General features: G+C 33.5%; 3 protein-coding genes across 12 annotated transcripts in view; 2 read left to right on the plus strand and 1 right to left on the minus strand.

Annotated features, from left to right (window-relative positions):
* The window catches only part of LOC126839161 (protein FAM151B), a 77407-nt gene that overhangs the window by 46863 nt on the left and 14985 nt on the right, over positions 1-15559 (minus strand). For all 4 annotated transcript variants that reach the window (XR_007685798.1, XM_050574262.1, XM_050574285.1 and 1 more), the window contains 2 exons: positions 600-841; positions 258-423 (listed from right to left, as the gene is read on the minus strand). Coding sequence is in view for 3 of the 4 variants with exons in the window: in XM_050574262.1 (XP_050430219.1) it covers positions 258-423; positions 600-841 (408 nt within the window). In the remaining variant the exon portion in view is untranslated. The remainder of the gene's footprint in view (positions 1-257; positions 424-599; positions 842-15559) is intronic.
* Positions 2004-5068, plus strand: LOC126839149 (uncharacterized). The gene is made up of 2 exons (XM_050574235.1): positions 2004-2431; positions 3477-5068. Exons 1-2 carry the CDS (start codon positions 2040-2042, stop codon positions 4333-4335), a joined length of 1251 nt encoding a protein of 416 aa, XP_050430192.1. The 5' UTR covers positions 2004-2039; the 3' UTR covers positions 4336-5068.
* Positions 5826-14691, plus strand: LOC126839090 (facilitated trehalose transporter Tret1-like). 7 transcript variants are annotated; one of them, XR_007685773.1, is made up of 7 exons: positions 10899-11027; positions 11099-11234; positions 11440-11625; positions 12094-12858; positions 12973-13261; positions 14216-14351; positions 14589-14691. XR_007685773.1 is itself a non-coding variant. In XM_050574157.1 (6 exons), exons 1-6 carry the CDS (start codon positions 5876-5878, stop codon positions 13227-13229), a joined length of 1380 nt encoding a protein of 459 aa, XP_050430114.1. In that variant the 5' UTR covers positions 5826-5875; the 3' UTR covers positions 13230-13438. The 7 variants fall into 7 exon arrangements, 6 of the variants coding, with proteins under 6 accessions (XP_050430114.1, XP_050430104.1, XP_050430098.1 ...); XM_050574157.1 differs by lacking the exons at positions 10899-11027; positions 11099-11234; positions 11440-11625; positions 14216-14351; positions 14589-14691 and adding exons at positions 5826-5911; positions 5983-6118; positions 6296-6481; positions 7421-7643 and having other exon boundaries at positions 12317-12858; positions 12973-13438; XM_050574147.1 differs by lacking the exons at positions 10899-11027; positions 11099-11234; positions 11440-11625; positions 14216-14351; positions 14589-14691 and adding exons at positions 5826-5911; positions 5983-6118; positions 6296-6481 and having other exon boundaries at positions 12973-13436.

The following is a 15559-nucleotide window of genomic DNA, read 5'->3' on the forward strand; positions in this document are numbered from 1 at the left end:
GCGTGGGTATCGTATCTTATAGCTTGGAGTTTTTTTTCCAATGTACTGTCATCATCAGAGCTTTTCTTTGTGCTTATCACAATACATAAGATGTCTGACTCCAAACTGCCATTCCTGTACTCTCTTCCAGTCCTTTCAACTCTCGATAAATTCTCTGCTTTTACAACTATGTTTCTCAGATAAGGAAGTCAAGTTCTACTGGATTCATGGACATTCTGGAACTCTTGATAATACTAATAAAATAAAGGGCATATTACCAAAATCATTGCGTTTGGTAGTCCAACCCAACGACAGCATTGAATTTGGAAAATTCTTGACCGAAGCTCTTAGGAAAATATCTGCATCAACTCCAGGATTTCCACCAGGACCAGGACCCGGAAGGATGTCTGCGTTCAACCAAGGTGTACGTCCCTGTGGAAGGTCCTGTAACCATTTTACGAACAGTCAAACAGGAATATTAGGTATATAATGTTAATTTTACATTGTGCTTTTATGACTGAATCAACTGTTGACATAAACATTGATCAATCGTGAAACAGATTAAGTGCGAACACATTTTATATAAATAGAAATTGGTTTTTGTAGATAAATTAAGTTACTTTGAACATGTTTTCCATAACTGGCAATGCCAGTAAAAATGCGTCGGTCGACTTGAAATCCAGCTTTAGTCCTTTTGTCGTGCGATTCCAATCATGTAGAAATTCTTGAAGACTCAAATCTGAAACCACATTAGGAGGATGTCCCATAATGGCAATTTTTTCTTGATTCTCATCGACAACCATATCCTCGCCGTCCATTATATGACCGGCCACTACATCAGCTTCAATCATCATAGCATTACCTAAAAAAAAAAGGTTAATTTGTATTAAGTATAATAATAATAACATAAAATATTTTTCTTTAAGATCATTTTTTTGTTATAAAATAGATATATATATATAAAATTTACATAATATATGCATTGTCATTATCAGGGATCGAAACAGTTATTTTTTTTTTACAAATGAGTTCAACTATAACTGTTTGAAAAAAACTTTTATATATAAAAGTTTAATCGAAACAGTTGCTTTAAAACTGTTAAATAAAAGTTCTAGCTAAAAAAAGTTTTAGTTAAACTTTTACTTTTTTCCTGTAAAATAAAAGTTATATGTACAAAAAAATTCAATTATAACGCAAGATCGTTATTATTTTAATAAATTATCGTTAAATTACAGTTTTTTGTAAATAAAAATAAAAAATAATAATCATAATTTCCATTATGGTTAACTGTCACTTATACTATGAAATTTTGATTATACTTATATTAAACTGATATAATATCATAATTTGTTTATTGAACAATTATTATTAGGTTGTATGTTATATTTCCTATTAATAAAAACGTAAAAGCATAATCATTTTTAAACTTATTCGTGTAAACGGTTTATAATGACTGTTAAAAAAAACTTTTATGCATCAACATGTATAAGTGAAAGTAAAAATTTTACTTTGTTAAAAAAAGTTAACTATTTCATTAGACGCTTGGTCATTATTATCATTGGAATTTGTTTAGGTATATTATAATAAGGATATTATGATCAGGAACTTTATTTTTAGTTATAACAATTATTATTTTTTTACATAACAAATTACTACAACGCAAAAACATAAACAAGGTTTGCACTACAATGGGTGAGTATGTGTGTGTGTGTGTGTGGTGAATGTTTATTATTGGCAGATTACAAGTTAGAACAGCGATATTACACATTGTCGTTTGTACACACAGCGAATACGATGATAATAATAATATAGCGTAGGGGTTTTGATGGAAAAAAAAAAATAAAAATCCAACCGATATCCGCTGCGGCGGTTAAGCAAACAGACGTGTTTAGCATTTGTCGACGTCGTGATGGCACCATTTGTGAAAACAAGAGTATTAATAATAATAAAAAATAAAAAAAACGAGCAACCACGCGCGGTGTGTGTTGGTGACGCGCGCCTTTTAGTTAACATTTTGAACGCGGTCGGTACGGGTAAAAAAAAAAAAAAAATATTAAAAAATGACATTTGGCGGTGGTGTGTTTGCGGTGACTTTGGCACTTCTGGTGTTCAATCTAAACAACAATAATGATCACTGTTGTCTGGCTACAGGCGCCGGCGAAGTGGACCAGTTCCAGTGCACGTGCGGTCACAACATCCAAACGCACTTGCAACGAGTCCTCGGCAAGCTGACACTGTGCCGCCAAAACTGCCGCTGGACGGTGCAGTCCATCGACGGGTACGGCACGTTGACGCAGCGCATGCTGTTCGTCGCGTATCACCGGGCCGGCGGTACCGCCGCGTGGCTGTGGCAGTTGGCCGTGTACGCCAACACGGCCGAGCGGATGGCAACCGGCGGCTCCGCGGATTTGGACGTCAAGGCCATGACCAGGATTATGGCAAACGGCGCCAGGTAATATACAAGTGTACATTTGGCATTGTGAGTACAGGTCGGGTGAACAGCTTCAGGTCAAAAATTTGGAAATAATAGTTACCAAAAATAACGCCAGCTCCTCGTTTATTTCGCGGGAATGCCGAATGTTCTCAATTTTTAACAAACGGAAATTTTGTTGGCGAAAAAAAATAACATCAGGCCACGTCACGAAAATTTGATCAGCTGGCGATAGATATTACAATGGGTATTATAATAAGGATAAACCCCCAATGACAGTAGTAAATAAGATAAGAAAGCGATGATGATAATAATAAAATCAGCTGATAAGATAATGATAAGGATAAATCGGACGATCGCATATGTATGTGAATTTATGCTTCAACGTTTTAAACTTCATTTCAAAATAACGATGTGCTAATACGGTGACAATGTTCATAATCTGAGGGTAACACAAAAGTGTGTGTAGTGGCTAGAGTGGAGATGAAGGCGTTAGATGTGGCATATTAACTCGGCGATAACGTAAGTCATGAAGGAAGTCCCGGGTTTTCAATTTAAAATCTTTATTTTGCAATAATTTAGCATAATGAAATCTTATTTTCGAATTGTGGAATGCGGATGAACGTTTAGATGAAATAATTTTGGATGATCAAAATTGTACTTTACAGCAATTTTTGTATTTCTCTGACGTTGACTGTCGAACCGATGGTTTTCTAATAACAATCGGCCATTCCCTACTTGTACAGGGTGTATCAAAAAGAATGGTGAGGTTTCAAACGGCTGTAGGTTGTAAAGTATTGGACCTACAGCGCTCTGGTAGGGCTTGAATGAAAGAGGGAGCTGTCAAGTTTCGAATGACTGCTACTAGATGTCTCTGACACTAGATGTTTCATAGTTGTAACTGAGTTACGCTGTCATTCGAGACTTGACAACCCCCTCTTTCATTGAAGCCCTACCAGAGCGTTGTACGCCCAATGCCTCACAACCTACATCCGTTTGAAACCCCGCCATTCTTTTTGATACATCCTGTATTCTAAGACACTAAAATGGTTATCTTCACTCTCAGGTACGTGCTGACCGAGCTGGGCGGGTTCCTGAGACGGTGCCACAAACAGAAACTGGTGCCAGTGGTGCGGTGGCCACAGGTGGCTTTTGAAAAATACATCTTGGAACACGTCAATGACGTGAAGAGCGGCAACGGCACGGGCGCGGTCAAGGACGAAAACGAGTTCGGGTTGCGCGGGCTTTATCTGAACGACTTGGGCGGCAAAGGCAAAGACGAAGTCCTGAAGGAGATACTCAACGGGGACGTGGGCGTCGCCTGGACGTTGATGGGAGACGCGCTGACGCTGCTCTACAACGCGGCCAGGATCAAATGGGTGTACGGCACTAGGGAACTGGTGCTGTACCAGAAGAAGACCATATCCGCCGTGGCAGCGTCCATGATGAGCTACGTGCTGACCCACGTGGTGTACTGCCAGGAGTACTGGTCGGTGTACTTGCAGAAAGGCGTGGCCGCGGCCAACGAGAACCTGCTGGGCGACTACCAGCGCATGTGGATGTCCGTAGGCGACCTGTTGGACAAGTTCGACGCGTATCTGGTGCTGAGGACGGAGAAATACTACCAGCGCCTGGTGGACATAGTCCACAACCCAGTGATGGATATCGGTGGCTTTCAGACGGTCGCCAACGACATCAAGACCAGCATAGACGACCTGAGCGGCGGGCTGTTCTACCTTGACCGGGTCAAAGCCAAGTGTTTGTCCAACGAGCCGGAGAAGACGTTTGTGGAGACCATTGCCTTGATCGACAACAACATAAGTCTGGCGGAAAAGTACTTGAAAACCGTGCAGAACGCGTTTGCGGGGGTTAATTTTAATGTCATTAAAGACTTTATGAGCAGTACGCATGTATGGTTGACGTGATAATCGTTTACTATGCCTTTTTTTAAACAAAACCCTAGCAGTTATATTGACCTTCAAAATCAAAGTGTTTTAAGTCAAATGTTTTGAAAAATTGTTATTTATTATGCAAATCAATATTTAAATATTTATATGGTTCTATTAAATTACATTTTGTAAAATAATGAAAAAAAGTGAACATTTTTAATACATTCATTTTTATATAAAAATAAAAAACCTTTTTAAATACCTAGGTTTTAACAGAATAATAAAAATATTTAAGCAAATAATAAGAAATCGGAAAAACTTTACTCGTACATATTTAAAAAAAAAACACCGCTTCTATATAACACCTCCATTAATTGTCGGAACAGCTTAAACATTTGAAAAAAACAGTATTGAATTAAGGTCATAAGTTGTTATTGGTTTTACATTGATGTTTTGGATTTTCACATTTTTCGGATTAGATAAAAAATAGCAAATAACTGCCGAAATTGATAAAAAATGTATAATAATACTATTCCTTCGTCAGTACACGTTAGTCATAAGTACTTTAATAGGTCTTAAGTAAGGAAACTCTTACTTCATAACTCTTCATTTATCAAAACACAACTAGCAATGACACTGATTTTTTTTAACGATAACAGTTTAGTTGTTGGCTGAAATCCGGATTTGAATTTTATACAAATACCGAATCAAAAAATTATACGGAATTTTTTTTATCTAGTTAAAAGAATATAACTGCTGTTATAAAACATAGATGTATTATTATAATAAATCATGTAATTATTTGAAATAACGTTTTTTTATTATTTAACTTTGATAATCTACTTCAAATATCAACCAAAAAAAAATATTGAGTTATAAGAAAAAAAATGTAAACATTTTTTAAAACAATATTCGATAAATTTTAAAGATGAACGATCCGCTATTTGTAACTAAGGATGAGGATGGGGTTGGGGTAGGGATGGTTTAGGGTAGTGATGGGGATGTTAATTTTTTTAAATTATGTGTTGTTTTCACAACGAACAAACTTCAATGAATGGTTAATGAATTGATTTAAAATAACTAGCCAAGTAAATATTTTGCCAACAAAATGATTAAGGCCAGAAAAATAATTCAAAAACTTTTGGCCATAACATAAAATTAATCATCACCTGCCATTCGAGTACCGTGGTCACTACTGTCACAAACCAAGTGTTTATTTTGGATTAGCAACGAAAAATATTTCGAATGGTATCAAGGCTTCTGAATCGAGGCTGAAAAAAAAGGAGCGGACGGTTCTCCGCAGAACAGCATAAAAATGTATCCCGTAGTGTTGCGGACTCGTACACAAGCTGTTAAAACAAAATATGTAATACCTTTCTTAGAAAAAAAACTTTAAGACAAGCCAAGCCTATTTTAACGGTTTTAGATAAGACAGTTATTTGTATACACTTATGGTCATTTACTATCAGGCTGTAGTACTATATAACGTGGATTACGAAAATGTTAAACTTTACTTAGGTGTATATGAGTTTTGTTTCGTTCAAATTAGTCAAATGTGAATAACTACCGTTCAAAAATGAAAAACGAAAAATTGCATTTGTACATTAATCTTGTAGGTATAATTTTTATTTAAACTTTTTTTTTCGAAATGTTATTTGCAAGTTTGACTGTTGTAAAATATAGATATTGAGTAATGGTCTGATGAACATTCACGAGTTTGTAGTGGGTTCAGCAATAATGTTTTCCAGTATTCTTTTGCCACAACTCCTAGACCCTTCGTCAGCAATACATATCACCAGCGAAGAAGAATCGTGGATAGGTAATAAACAAATATTAAATATATAATTATGATTAATATAATGTGTGTAAAGTAATTAAATTGATACATTTTCATAAATCTATTCAACTATAGTTTATTGAAGCGTTTTTAAAAATTCAATTAAATTGTTAAATGCAAGAAGATATATTTTAATGTATACTATAATTTTCTGTTTAGCTAGCGTGCCTAACCTAGTCTGCCCGATTGGTTTGATTATAACCGGCATACTAGCAGATAAAATTGGCAGGAAAAAGAGTCTGCAGATCACTTACATTCCATTATTTTTAGGTTGGGGACTTCTCGCTGTCGCTCAAAGTGCCAATGCCATTTTAATCGCTAGGGCAATTTTAGGATATTCCATAGGTAAGCCCCAAACCGTTTACCTACCATTTTTTATTATTAAATACTTAAATCTCATTAATTGCGTATGAATGTTATTACAATTTTCATTTTGTGTGTATATGATACAACTATTGAAACAATGTTTACTAAACATACATCGAAGTGAGGATACTAAAGATAATAAACATTTTCTTAACTCGAACTAAGATGGTTACGAATCTTAGTTTGAAAACAAAAATTGTGTTTTATTCCACGTATAAAAGGTTTAATATAGGATTAAAGGTGTTAACCCTTTTGTTCCCGGCTTCCTCGTACGAGGATTTAACTTTAAAAATCGAACAAAATATTAACAACGTACTATCATTATCAAAAATGTTTTTAAATACTAGTTCTTGTATAGATTGATGAAAAAATCGACACAGCTTAATAATTAATAATCAATATCAATCCGATATTATGGTTTGTTTAGCATCATAGGTTTTCCTTATTCACTAATTTACAACGTCTTTGCTTCGAAATTTTTTTAATTTAGTTACGTATTTTTTTATAACCAGTAAATGACTTTTTTTGTAATTTATGTAATTTTAGGTGAAATAAAAGTAATCATTTCTATGATATATTTATATTGACCATGATACTTCCCGACATACTTGTAGAAGGATTTTAAATTTGGTAGTGTATAACTAAACCGGAATTCTAAATTTACTTCTAAAACTTCGTAAATATATTTTTTAGTCCTATACAAATACGTAAAAAAAATGTTGAATATTATATCGAAAAAAAAAAACCAGGAAAGGGTTAAGGTAAAACAAATCATTTAAATTATTTTTGAAAAGAAAAACAAAAATTGAGCGACCTAAGAGATAAAGGTGGTTTAAAGAGGCGTCAATACTATTATTGTATTTAGTTTATTCATTAGTGATAGTTTAAGGTATAACTGACCGATTAACTGATTTACAGGAACGGGCATAGTGATATTCCTGTATGCTGCCGAAACTGTTCCAGCTATCAATAGACCTCTGTTTCTGAGTATGATTACTGTGTCAGCCGGGGCCAGCATGATGCTCGTCTCCGTGTTGAGTATTTTTTACAACTGGCGAACGTTGGCTATAGGATATTGTGTGTTGAGTGCTATCGGCGGCTTGTCACTGTATCTTATACCTGATCCACCCATTTGGCTGAGGTCTGTAGGTCGACACGAAGAGGCGGTCCGTGCAGAACAATGGTTCGGCATGCCTGAGGGATCTGTCACAGCTGTAGCTCCAGTCTCTGAAAAGTTGCCGAATAAAGCCAAATATGCAGTATTCATAAGTCGGTCTGTTTGGATACCAACGGTACACAGTATCATTCTGGTGGTGTGTCAACAGTTCTCCGGCATCTATATTATGTTTAACTACTCTGTGAATACTTTGCTTAGTTGTGGTGTACAGTACGACGCTTTGATCGTGACAGCCGCTCTTTTCGGTGCTCGCATCGTGGGCAGCCTCGCGTATTCTTCATTGTACCTTGTCAAAAGAAGAACACTGATTACCGTATCTGGTCTGGGCATGTTTAGCAGCCTAGCGACCGTCGTGGGTTACTTGCACGCCTACCAAGACGTCTCAAATCCACCGTACGGATATGTGATGGTCGTTGCCTTTTTGATTTACGCTTTCGCTTCGATGTTGGCTATGACTCCGATACCCTGGTCCATTCAAAGCGAAATATTCCCCACTTCCGTTAAGGGTGAGTCATATTTTTGAGAAAGTTTACTGAATTCGATGTCAGTATGTGTATGTTTATAAAAACGATCCACGCTATAATTATTTCAATATTTTTTCGGGTAGTCGTATTTAATCTGTTATAATTGACTGTTTCAGGTATTATGAGCGGAGTGAGTCATTCTTGCGCGTTCTTCTTAATGTTTGTGATTTTAAAAATATATCCGTCAATGGTGATACATCTCGGGATACAAACAGTGCTGTCACTATACGCTGGAGTATGCCTTATAACAGCCATGTACGGTGCCTTTTGGTTTCCAGAGACCCAAGGAAAATCTTTAGACGAAATTTTGGCACACTTTGATCCAAAACTTAAAAACAATGTTTCAAATATTGACTCGGGAAATACCTTGTAGTACTGACAAAACCGAAAATGATTGTATAACATGTAAAAAATATACACAGTTTTTATAGTTTCTTATTTTCTTTGATAATTATAAGATTACCTGAACTAAGGTTATTAGACATTGTTGCCTTAGGATTTGACTTCAACCTGAGAGCATTAAAGTATTGCATGCAATAACATTTTGTAATATTATATATATAATGTTATATGCAATAAAATTTAAAATTAAACATAAATAAAATTTCAGTATATCAAAAAACAAATATGTAAATAAAATATATAAAATATAAAACGTGATATATATTATAATCTTTCTATTATATTCTATTTAAAACATAATTGTAAAATTATTTAAGTTTAAGTGCTTATGGCCAATAGTTTTGGCTAAAATTTCTAAGGTGATGAAATCTGAAATCTGCCTTTAATAAGTAACAAATACTCATACAAAAATTCATTTTTGAACATGTCTTAATATCGCCAGCAAAAAGTAACCATTTACTAATTATAAAAACAATAATTGAATCATTAATAAGGAACAAAAAAGTGAGGAAATACTAAATGTAGTATTTAATTCAAAGGAAGATACATTATTAGTTTTGACTTTTCATAACTTTACAGGAATGAATTTAAACCGAATATTTACGCCTCACTAATTCTTAAACGTAAAAGCACTACACGCAATAATATTATGTAATACTAATTATATAATATATGCATTAAAAAGTTAAAGAAAATATAAATAAAACTTCAATACAGGGTACTTTTTTTATCACGGATCACTCAATATGTTATAGGGTTTAATAAGAAATTACATTTTTTTTTCATATTGTTTTTATACATTGTGATCTCAATTTTCATAATTTGTTGTTGTTTTTAACCCCCTCGTAACTTAGTATTTTTGACAGCAACTTTTAAAACTATTTTTAAAGTTATAAAAGTTTCAAGGTTAGGATAGGAGGGAAAGTGTAGTTGGGAAATGCGCGCAGATAAAAATAATACTACACTCAAGTTGGGAGGGAGCAAAAAAAAAAAATTGTAAAAAATTGAGATCACATTGTATTAAAACAATATGAAAAAAAATTGTATTTTCTTATAGATATTTAGTGGTTCATGATAAAAAAAATCACCCTGTACATGATATTAGGTTATCTCCTATTATAACTTGAAATTATTGATTTAGTCAAATTTTTGGACCAAATATCACTAAATGTGTTACTCTCCGAAGAAATCATAATATCTACTCAAATGATGTCAATTTATTTCTCTAAAACATTTAAAAAAAACGTACTATACGTCTTTTGTTGTTCTATTAAATTATTTACATTGTGTAAAATAATGTAAAAAAGTGAACATTTTTAATACATTCAGTTTAATATAAAAATAAAGATCCCTTTTTAAGTACCTAGTATTTAACCGCATAATAATAACAACGATAAAAATATTTAAATAAATAATAATAAATCGGAAAAACTATACTCGTATAAACTTTAAAAAAAGACAATGCTTCTATATGACCCCTCCATTAACTGTTGGAACAGCTTAAACATTTGAAAAAAACAGTATTGAATTAAGATCATAAGTTGCTATTGGTTTTACATTGATGTTTTGGATTTTCACATTTTTCGGATTAGATAAAAAATAGCAAATAACTGCTGAAATTGATAAAAAATGTATAATAATACTAATCCTTTGTCAGTACACGTTAGTCATAAGTACTTTAATAGGTCTTAAGTAAGGAAACTCTTACTTCATAACTCTTCATTTGTCAAAACACAACTAGCGATGACACTGATTTTTTTTAACGATAACGGTTTAGTTGTTGGCTGAAATCCATATTTTAATTTTATACAAATAACAAATCAAGAAATTATCCGGATTTTCTTTATAAAGTTTAAATAATATAACTTATGTTATAAAACATAGATGTATTATTATAATAAATCATGTTATTATTTGAAAAAAACTTTCTTTTATTATTTAACCTTGATTATCTACTTTAAATATAAACCCAACAAAATATTGAGATATAAGAAAAAAATGAAAGCATTTTTAAAAAATAATATTTGATAAATTTAAAAGATGTAAGATTGGCTATTTGTAATTAAATGTAAAACAATGGATATGTCTCTATTCTGAGATTACATGATATATAGTTTTAATGAACAATTTGTATTTTAAGTATTATCTCAAATGAGTTTGATTAGGGGTTTTACAACTTTAAAGCCATATATTTTGTTGCAATAGATTAGCGAATCACCTTTCAAGAGGCATATAATTGGCAATTGTATTTGTAGATACTTATGGTCGTTAACTATCAGGCTGTAGTATTGTATAACGTGGATTACGAGAATGTCAAACTTTACTTAGGCGTGCATGAGTTTTGTTCCGTTCAAATTAGTCAAATGTGAATTACTACCGTTCAAAAATGAAAAACGAAAAATTGCATTTGTACATTAATCTTGTAGGTATAATTTTAATTTAAACATTTTTTTTCAAAATGTTATTTGCAAGTTTGACTGTTGTAAAATATAGATATTAAGTAATGGTCTGATGAACATTCACGAGTTTGTAGTGGGTTCAGCAATGATGTTTTCCAGTATTCTTTTGCCACAACTCCTAGACCCTTCGTCAACAATACATATCACCAGCGAAGAAGAATCGTGGATAGGTAATAAACAAATATTAAATATATTATTATGATTAATATACTATGTTTAAAGTAATTGAGTTAATACATTTTTATAAATCTATTCAACTACAATATTCAAGTATAATTTATTAAAACGTTTTTAAAAAATGCTATTCAAATTTTTAAATGCATGAAGATATAAAATATAAAGATATTTTAATGTATACTATAATTTTTTGTTTAGCTAGCGTCCCTAACCTAGTCTGCCCGATTGGTTTGATTATAACCGGCATACTAGCAGATAAAATTGGCAGGAAAAAGAGTCTGCAGATCACTTACATTCCATTGTTTTTAAGTTGGGGACTTCTTGCTGTCGCTCAAAGTGCCAATGCCATTTTAATCGCTAGGGCAATTTTAGGATATTCCATAGGTAAGCCCCAAACCGATACCTTCTATTTTATATTTTTAAATACTTAAATCTCATTAACTGCGTATAAATGTTATTACAATTTTCATTCTGTGTGTATATGAAACATCCATTGTTAACAATGTTTACCAAACATACATCGAAGTGAGGATACTTAAGATAATAAACATTTTCTTAACTCGAACTAAGATGGTTACGAATCTTAGTTTGAAAACAAAAATTGTGTTTTATTCCACGAATAAAAGGTTTAACAAATCTATAAAAGTCAATTTTAAACATGGAGATGTTTTAAAATAGGATTAAAGGTGTAAAGGTAAACAAATAAAATATAATTATTTGTCAAATGAAAAACATAAAACTGAGAGAGCTTAGAGAAAAAGGTGGTTTAAAGAGGCGTCAATACTATTATTGTATTTAGTTTATTCATTAGTGATAGTTTAAGGTATAACTGACCGATTAACTGATTTACAGGAACGGGCATAGTGATATTCCTGTATGCTGCCGAAACTGTTCCAGCTATCAATAGACCTCTGTTTCTGAGTATGATTACTGTGTCAGCCGGGGCCAGCATGATGCTCGTCTCCGTGTTGAGTATTTTTTACAACTGGCGAACGTTGGCTATAGGATATTGTGTGTTGAGTGCTATCGGCGGCTTGTCACTGTATCTTATACCTGATCCACCTATTTGGCTGAGGTCTGTAGGTCGACACGAAGAGGCGGTCCGTGCAGAACAGTGGTTCGGCATGCCTGAGGTATCTGTCACAGCTGTAGCTCCAGTCTCTGAAAAGTTGCCGAATAAAGCCAAATATGCAGTATTCATAAGTCGGTCTGTTTGGATACCAACGGTACACAGTATCATTCTGGTGGTGTGTCAACAGTTCTCCGGCATCTATATTATGTTTAACTACTCTGTGAATACTTTGCTTAGTTGTGGTGTACAGTACGACGCTTTGATCGTGACAGCCGCTCTTTTCGGTGCTCGCATCGTAGGCAGCCTCGCGTATTCTTCATTGTACCTTGTCAAAAGAAGAACACTGATTACCGTATCTAGTCTGGGCATGTTTAGCAGCCTAGCGACCGTCGTGGGTTACTTGCACGCCTACCAAGACGTCTCAAATCCACCGTACGGATATGTGATGGTCGTTGCCTTTTTGATTTACGCTTTCGCTTCGATGTTGGCTATGACTCCGATACCCTGGTCCATTCAAAGCGAAATATTCCCCACTTCCGTTAAGGGTGAGTCATATCTTTAAGAAAGATTTGAAGAGTTCATCAAAACGATCCACGCTATAATTGTTTTAATATTTTGTCTTGAAGTCATATTTAATCTGTTATAATTGACTGTTTCAGGTATTATGAGCGGAGTGAATCATTCTTGCGCGTTCTTCTTAATGTTTGTGATTTTAAAAATATATCCGTCAATGGTGATACATCTCGGGATACAAACAGTGCTGTCACTATACGCTGGAGTATGCCTTATAACAGCCATGTACGGTGCATTTTTATTTCCAGAGACCCAAGGAAAATCTCTAGACGAAATTTTGGCACACTTCGATCCAAAACTTAAAAACAACGTTTCAAATATTGACTCGGGAAATACCTTGTAGTATTGACAAAACCGAAAATGATCGTATAACATGTAAAAAATATACACAGTTTTTATAGTTTCTTATTTTTTAATAAATATATGCAATTAGCAATAAAAATAAAATGTCAATATAAGATAAAAGACCTAATGGAAAATATTATATAAAATATAAAACGTGAAATGTATACAATTTTTCTACATTCTTCTTCTATTTAAAAACGTCATTGTAAAATTATTTTAGATTTAGTGCTTAAGACCAATATTTTTGTCTAAAACTTCTTAGGAGATTTTGTACTTTTTTGCATCAGACAAAAAATAAGAATAGACTCTGTCTTTTAATGTAACAAATACTCATACAGAAAAATTATTTTTGGATATGTTTTTAAATCACCAGCAAAAAGTAGCCATTTACTAAATACACAAACAAAAATGTAATCATTAATAATTATCAAAAGCAAAAAAGTGCGGAAATACTAAATGTAATCTTAAATTCAAAGAATGTAACATTATTAGGTTTGACTTTTTGTGTTATACATTTTTATTTATTTTCTTGATCTTGAATTCTTTTACAATATCAGTGTTGTAAATGTCCGGTGGATAACGCTCCGTTAATTTTAAACAAATAATATCCATTTCATTGTTTCATAAATCTTTAAGTCAATACCTTGATGTTTTTATCTTCTTATCATAATAACATGAGCTGTTTCATTCCAATGTAATAATTAGGTGTTTATTGAATTTATGGTTACGGCTCTCTTAACTTATCATAATTTGATTAGGTGTTAATATTGAAAAAGATTACAATTTAAGTTTTTTTTAGCTTAATGGCTTCAGTATAATTTTAGATATTTTAAAGGATGTCACAAGTGCCTTCAGTCATGCATAGTATTTTTTTGTGTTCAATTTTCATATTAGTCTAATGTGCATAATTATTCTTTAAACGATGAACAAACGAAAAACTCTTATATCAAAACATGTACACGCTTATCATTATTGTGTATTTAGATATTAAGTAACAGTCTGATGGATATTCATGAGTTGGTCGCCGGCTCCACAGCCATGTTTTCAAGTATTCTTTTGCCACAGCTTCAAAGTCCTTCGTCAGTGATAAAAATCGATAGCGAACAAGCTTCATGGATAGGTAATTTACTAAAACTTAATGAAATTATACTAAAATACAGTTTGAATAAATAAATTTCAGTTGCAAAATAATTCTTTACTTTGTTCATAATAGCTTACTTTTTATATTTCTTTTGAACCCCCGTGTGCCTTATTTATTTAACTTCTTCGTTCATATTTTTGTAGTAGAGGTAATATTAATAAATATCAAACATTATCGATATCGTTTAATGTATACAATGTTTTTCTGTTTAGCTAGCGTGGTAAACTTAATGTGTCCAATTGGAATGATTGTAACCGGCATAACAGCAGATAAAATTGGAAGAAGAAAAAGTTTGCAAATTACCTACAATCCGTTATTACTCAGCTGGGGTCTCCTCGCTGTTGCTCAAAGTGTCAATGTAGTTATGATTAGTAGAATAATTGGAGGGTACTCCATAGGTAAATCACAAATAATTTAACAATTTTGTCTTGGTAAAATATATTGATTTCCTCTTTAAATCTATAAATGTAAATATTATGAATCATAACCATATGAACATTGTTTTTGCAACAGAACTTAAACTTGACTTACAGGAACAGGAGTGTTCCACACTAATGTACGCTGCCAAAACTGTTCCGCCAGTTCACAGACCACTATTCCTGGGTATGAGCATAATGGCATCGGGGATCAGCATGCTAATAGCATCCTTGTTAAGCATCTTATACGACTGGCGGACGCTGGCTATAGGCTATTTTGTGTTGAGTGTAATCGGCTGTGTGTCGCTGTACCTTACACCCGATCCACCAGTTTGGCTGAGACCCGTAGGTCGTCACGAAGAGGCGGTCCGCGCAGAACGATGGTTCGGCATGCCTGAAGGGTCTGTCACAGCAGTAGCTCAGGTCTCCGAAAAGTTGTCGAATAAAGCCAAATGTGCGGTGTTCACAAGCCGGTCTGTTTGGATACCAACGGTACACAGTGTCTTTATGCTGATCTGCCAACAGTTCTCCGGCATCTACGTCGTGTTTAACTGCTCTGTGAATACGATACGCCAATTCCGTGGTCCGTTCAAAGCGAAATATTTCCCACTTCTGTTAAGGGTAAGCTTAATCAAACATCTAATACTTTTTAAAACGTTAAGACTCGGTTGAAATATTATATTTGATTTAAAATTGATCGTATTCTGTTTTGGCTGATTTCAGGTACGACGAGTGGAGTGAGTCATTCGTGTGCGTACTTGTTAATGTTTG

The sequence above is a fragment of the Adelges cooleyi genome, unplaced genomic scaffold (genome assembly GCF_023614345.1).
Source record: "Adelges cooleyi isolate 19-005CV unplaced genomic scaffold, UGA_ACOO_1.1 ACOO_flye_CR_arks_rails_tigmint_CR_PRNA_108, whole genome shotgun sequence".
In the NCBI taxonomy this organism is placed as follows: Eukaryota; Metazoa; Arthropoda; class Insecta; order Hemiptera; family Adelgidae; genus Adelges; species Adelges cooleyi.

Excerpts from the sequence above, each read along its gene's own strand:
- LOC126839149 (XM_050574235.1), top strand. The coding sequence starts at position 2,040 with ATGACATTTGGCGGTGGTGTGTTTGCGGTGACTTTGGCACTTCTGGTG. Across the intron at positions 2,432-3,476 it reads ATTATGGCAAACGGCGCCAG|GTACGTGCTGACCGAGCTGG; the intron begins GTAATATACAAG and ends CTTCACTCTCAG.
- LOC126839090 (XM_050574157.1), top strand. The coding sequence starts at position 5,876 with ATGAAAAACGAAAAATTGCATTTGTACATTAATCTT. Across the intron at positions 6,482-7,420 it reads AATTTTAGGATATTCCATAG|GAACGGGCATAGTGATATTC; the intron begins GTAAGCCCCAAA and ends ACTGATTTACAG. Across the intron at positions 12,859-12,972 it reads ATTCCCCACTTCCGTTAAGG|GTATTATGAGCGGAGTGAAT; the intron begins GTGAGTCATATC and ends TGACTGTTTCAG.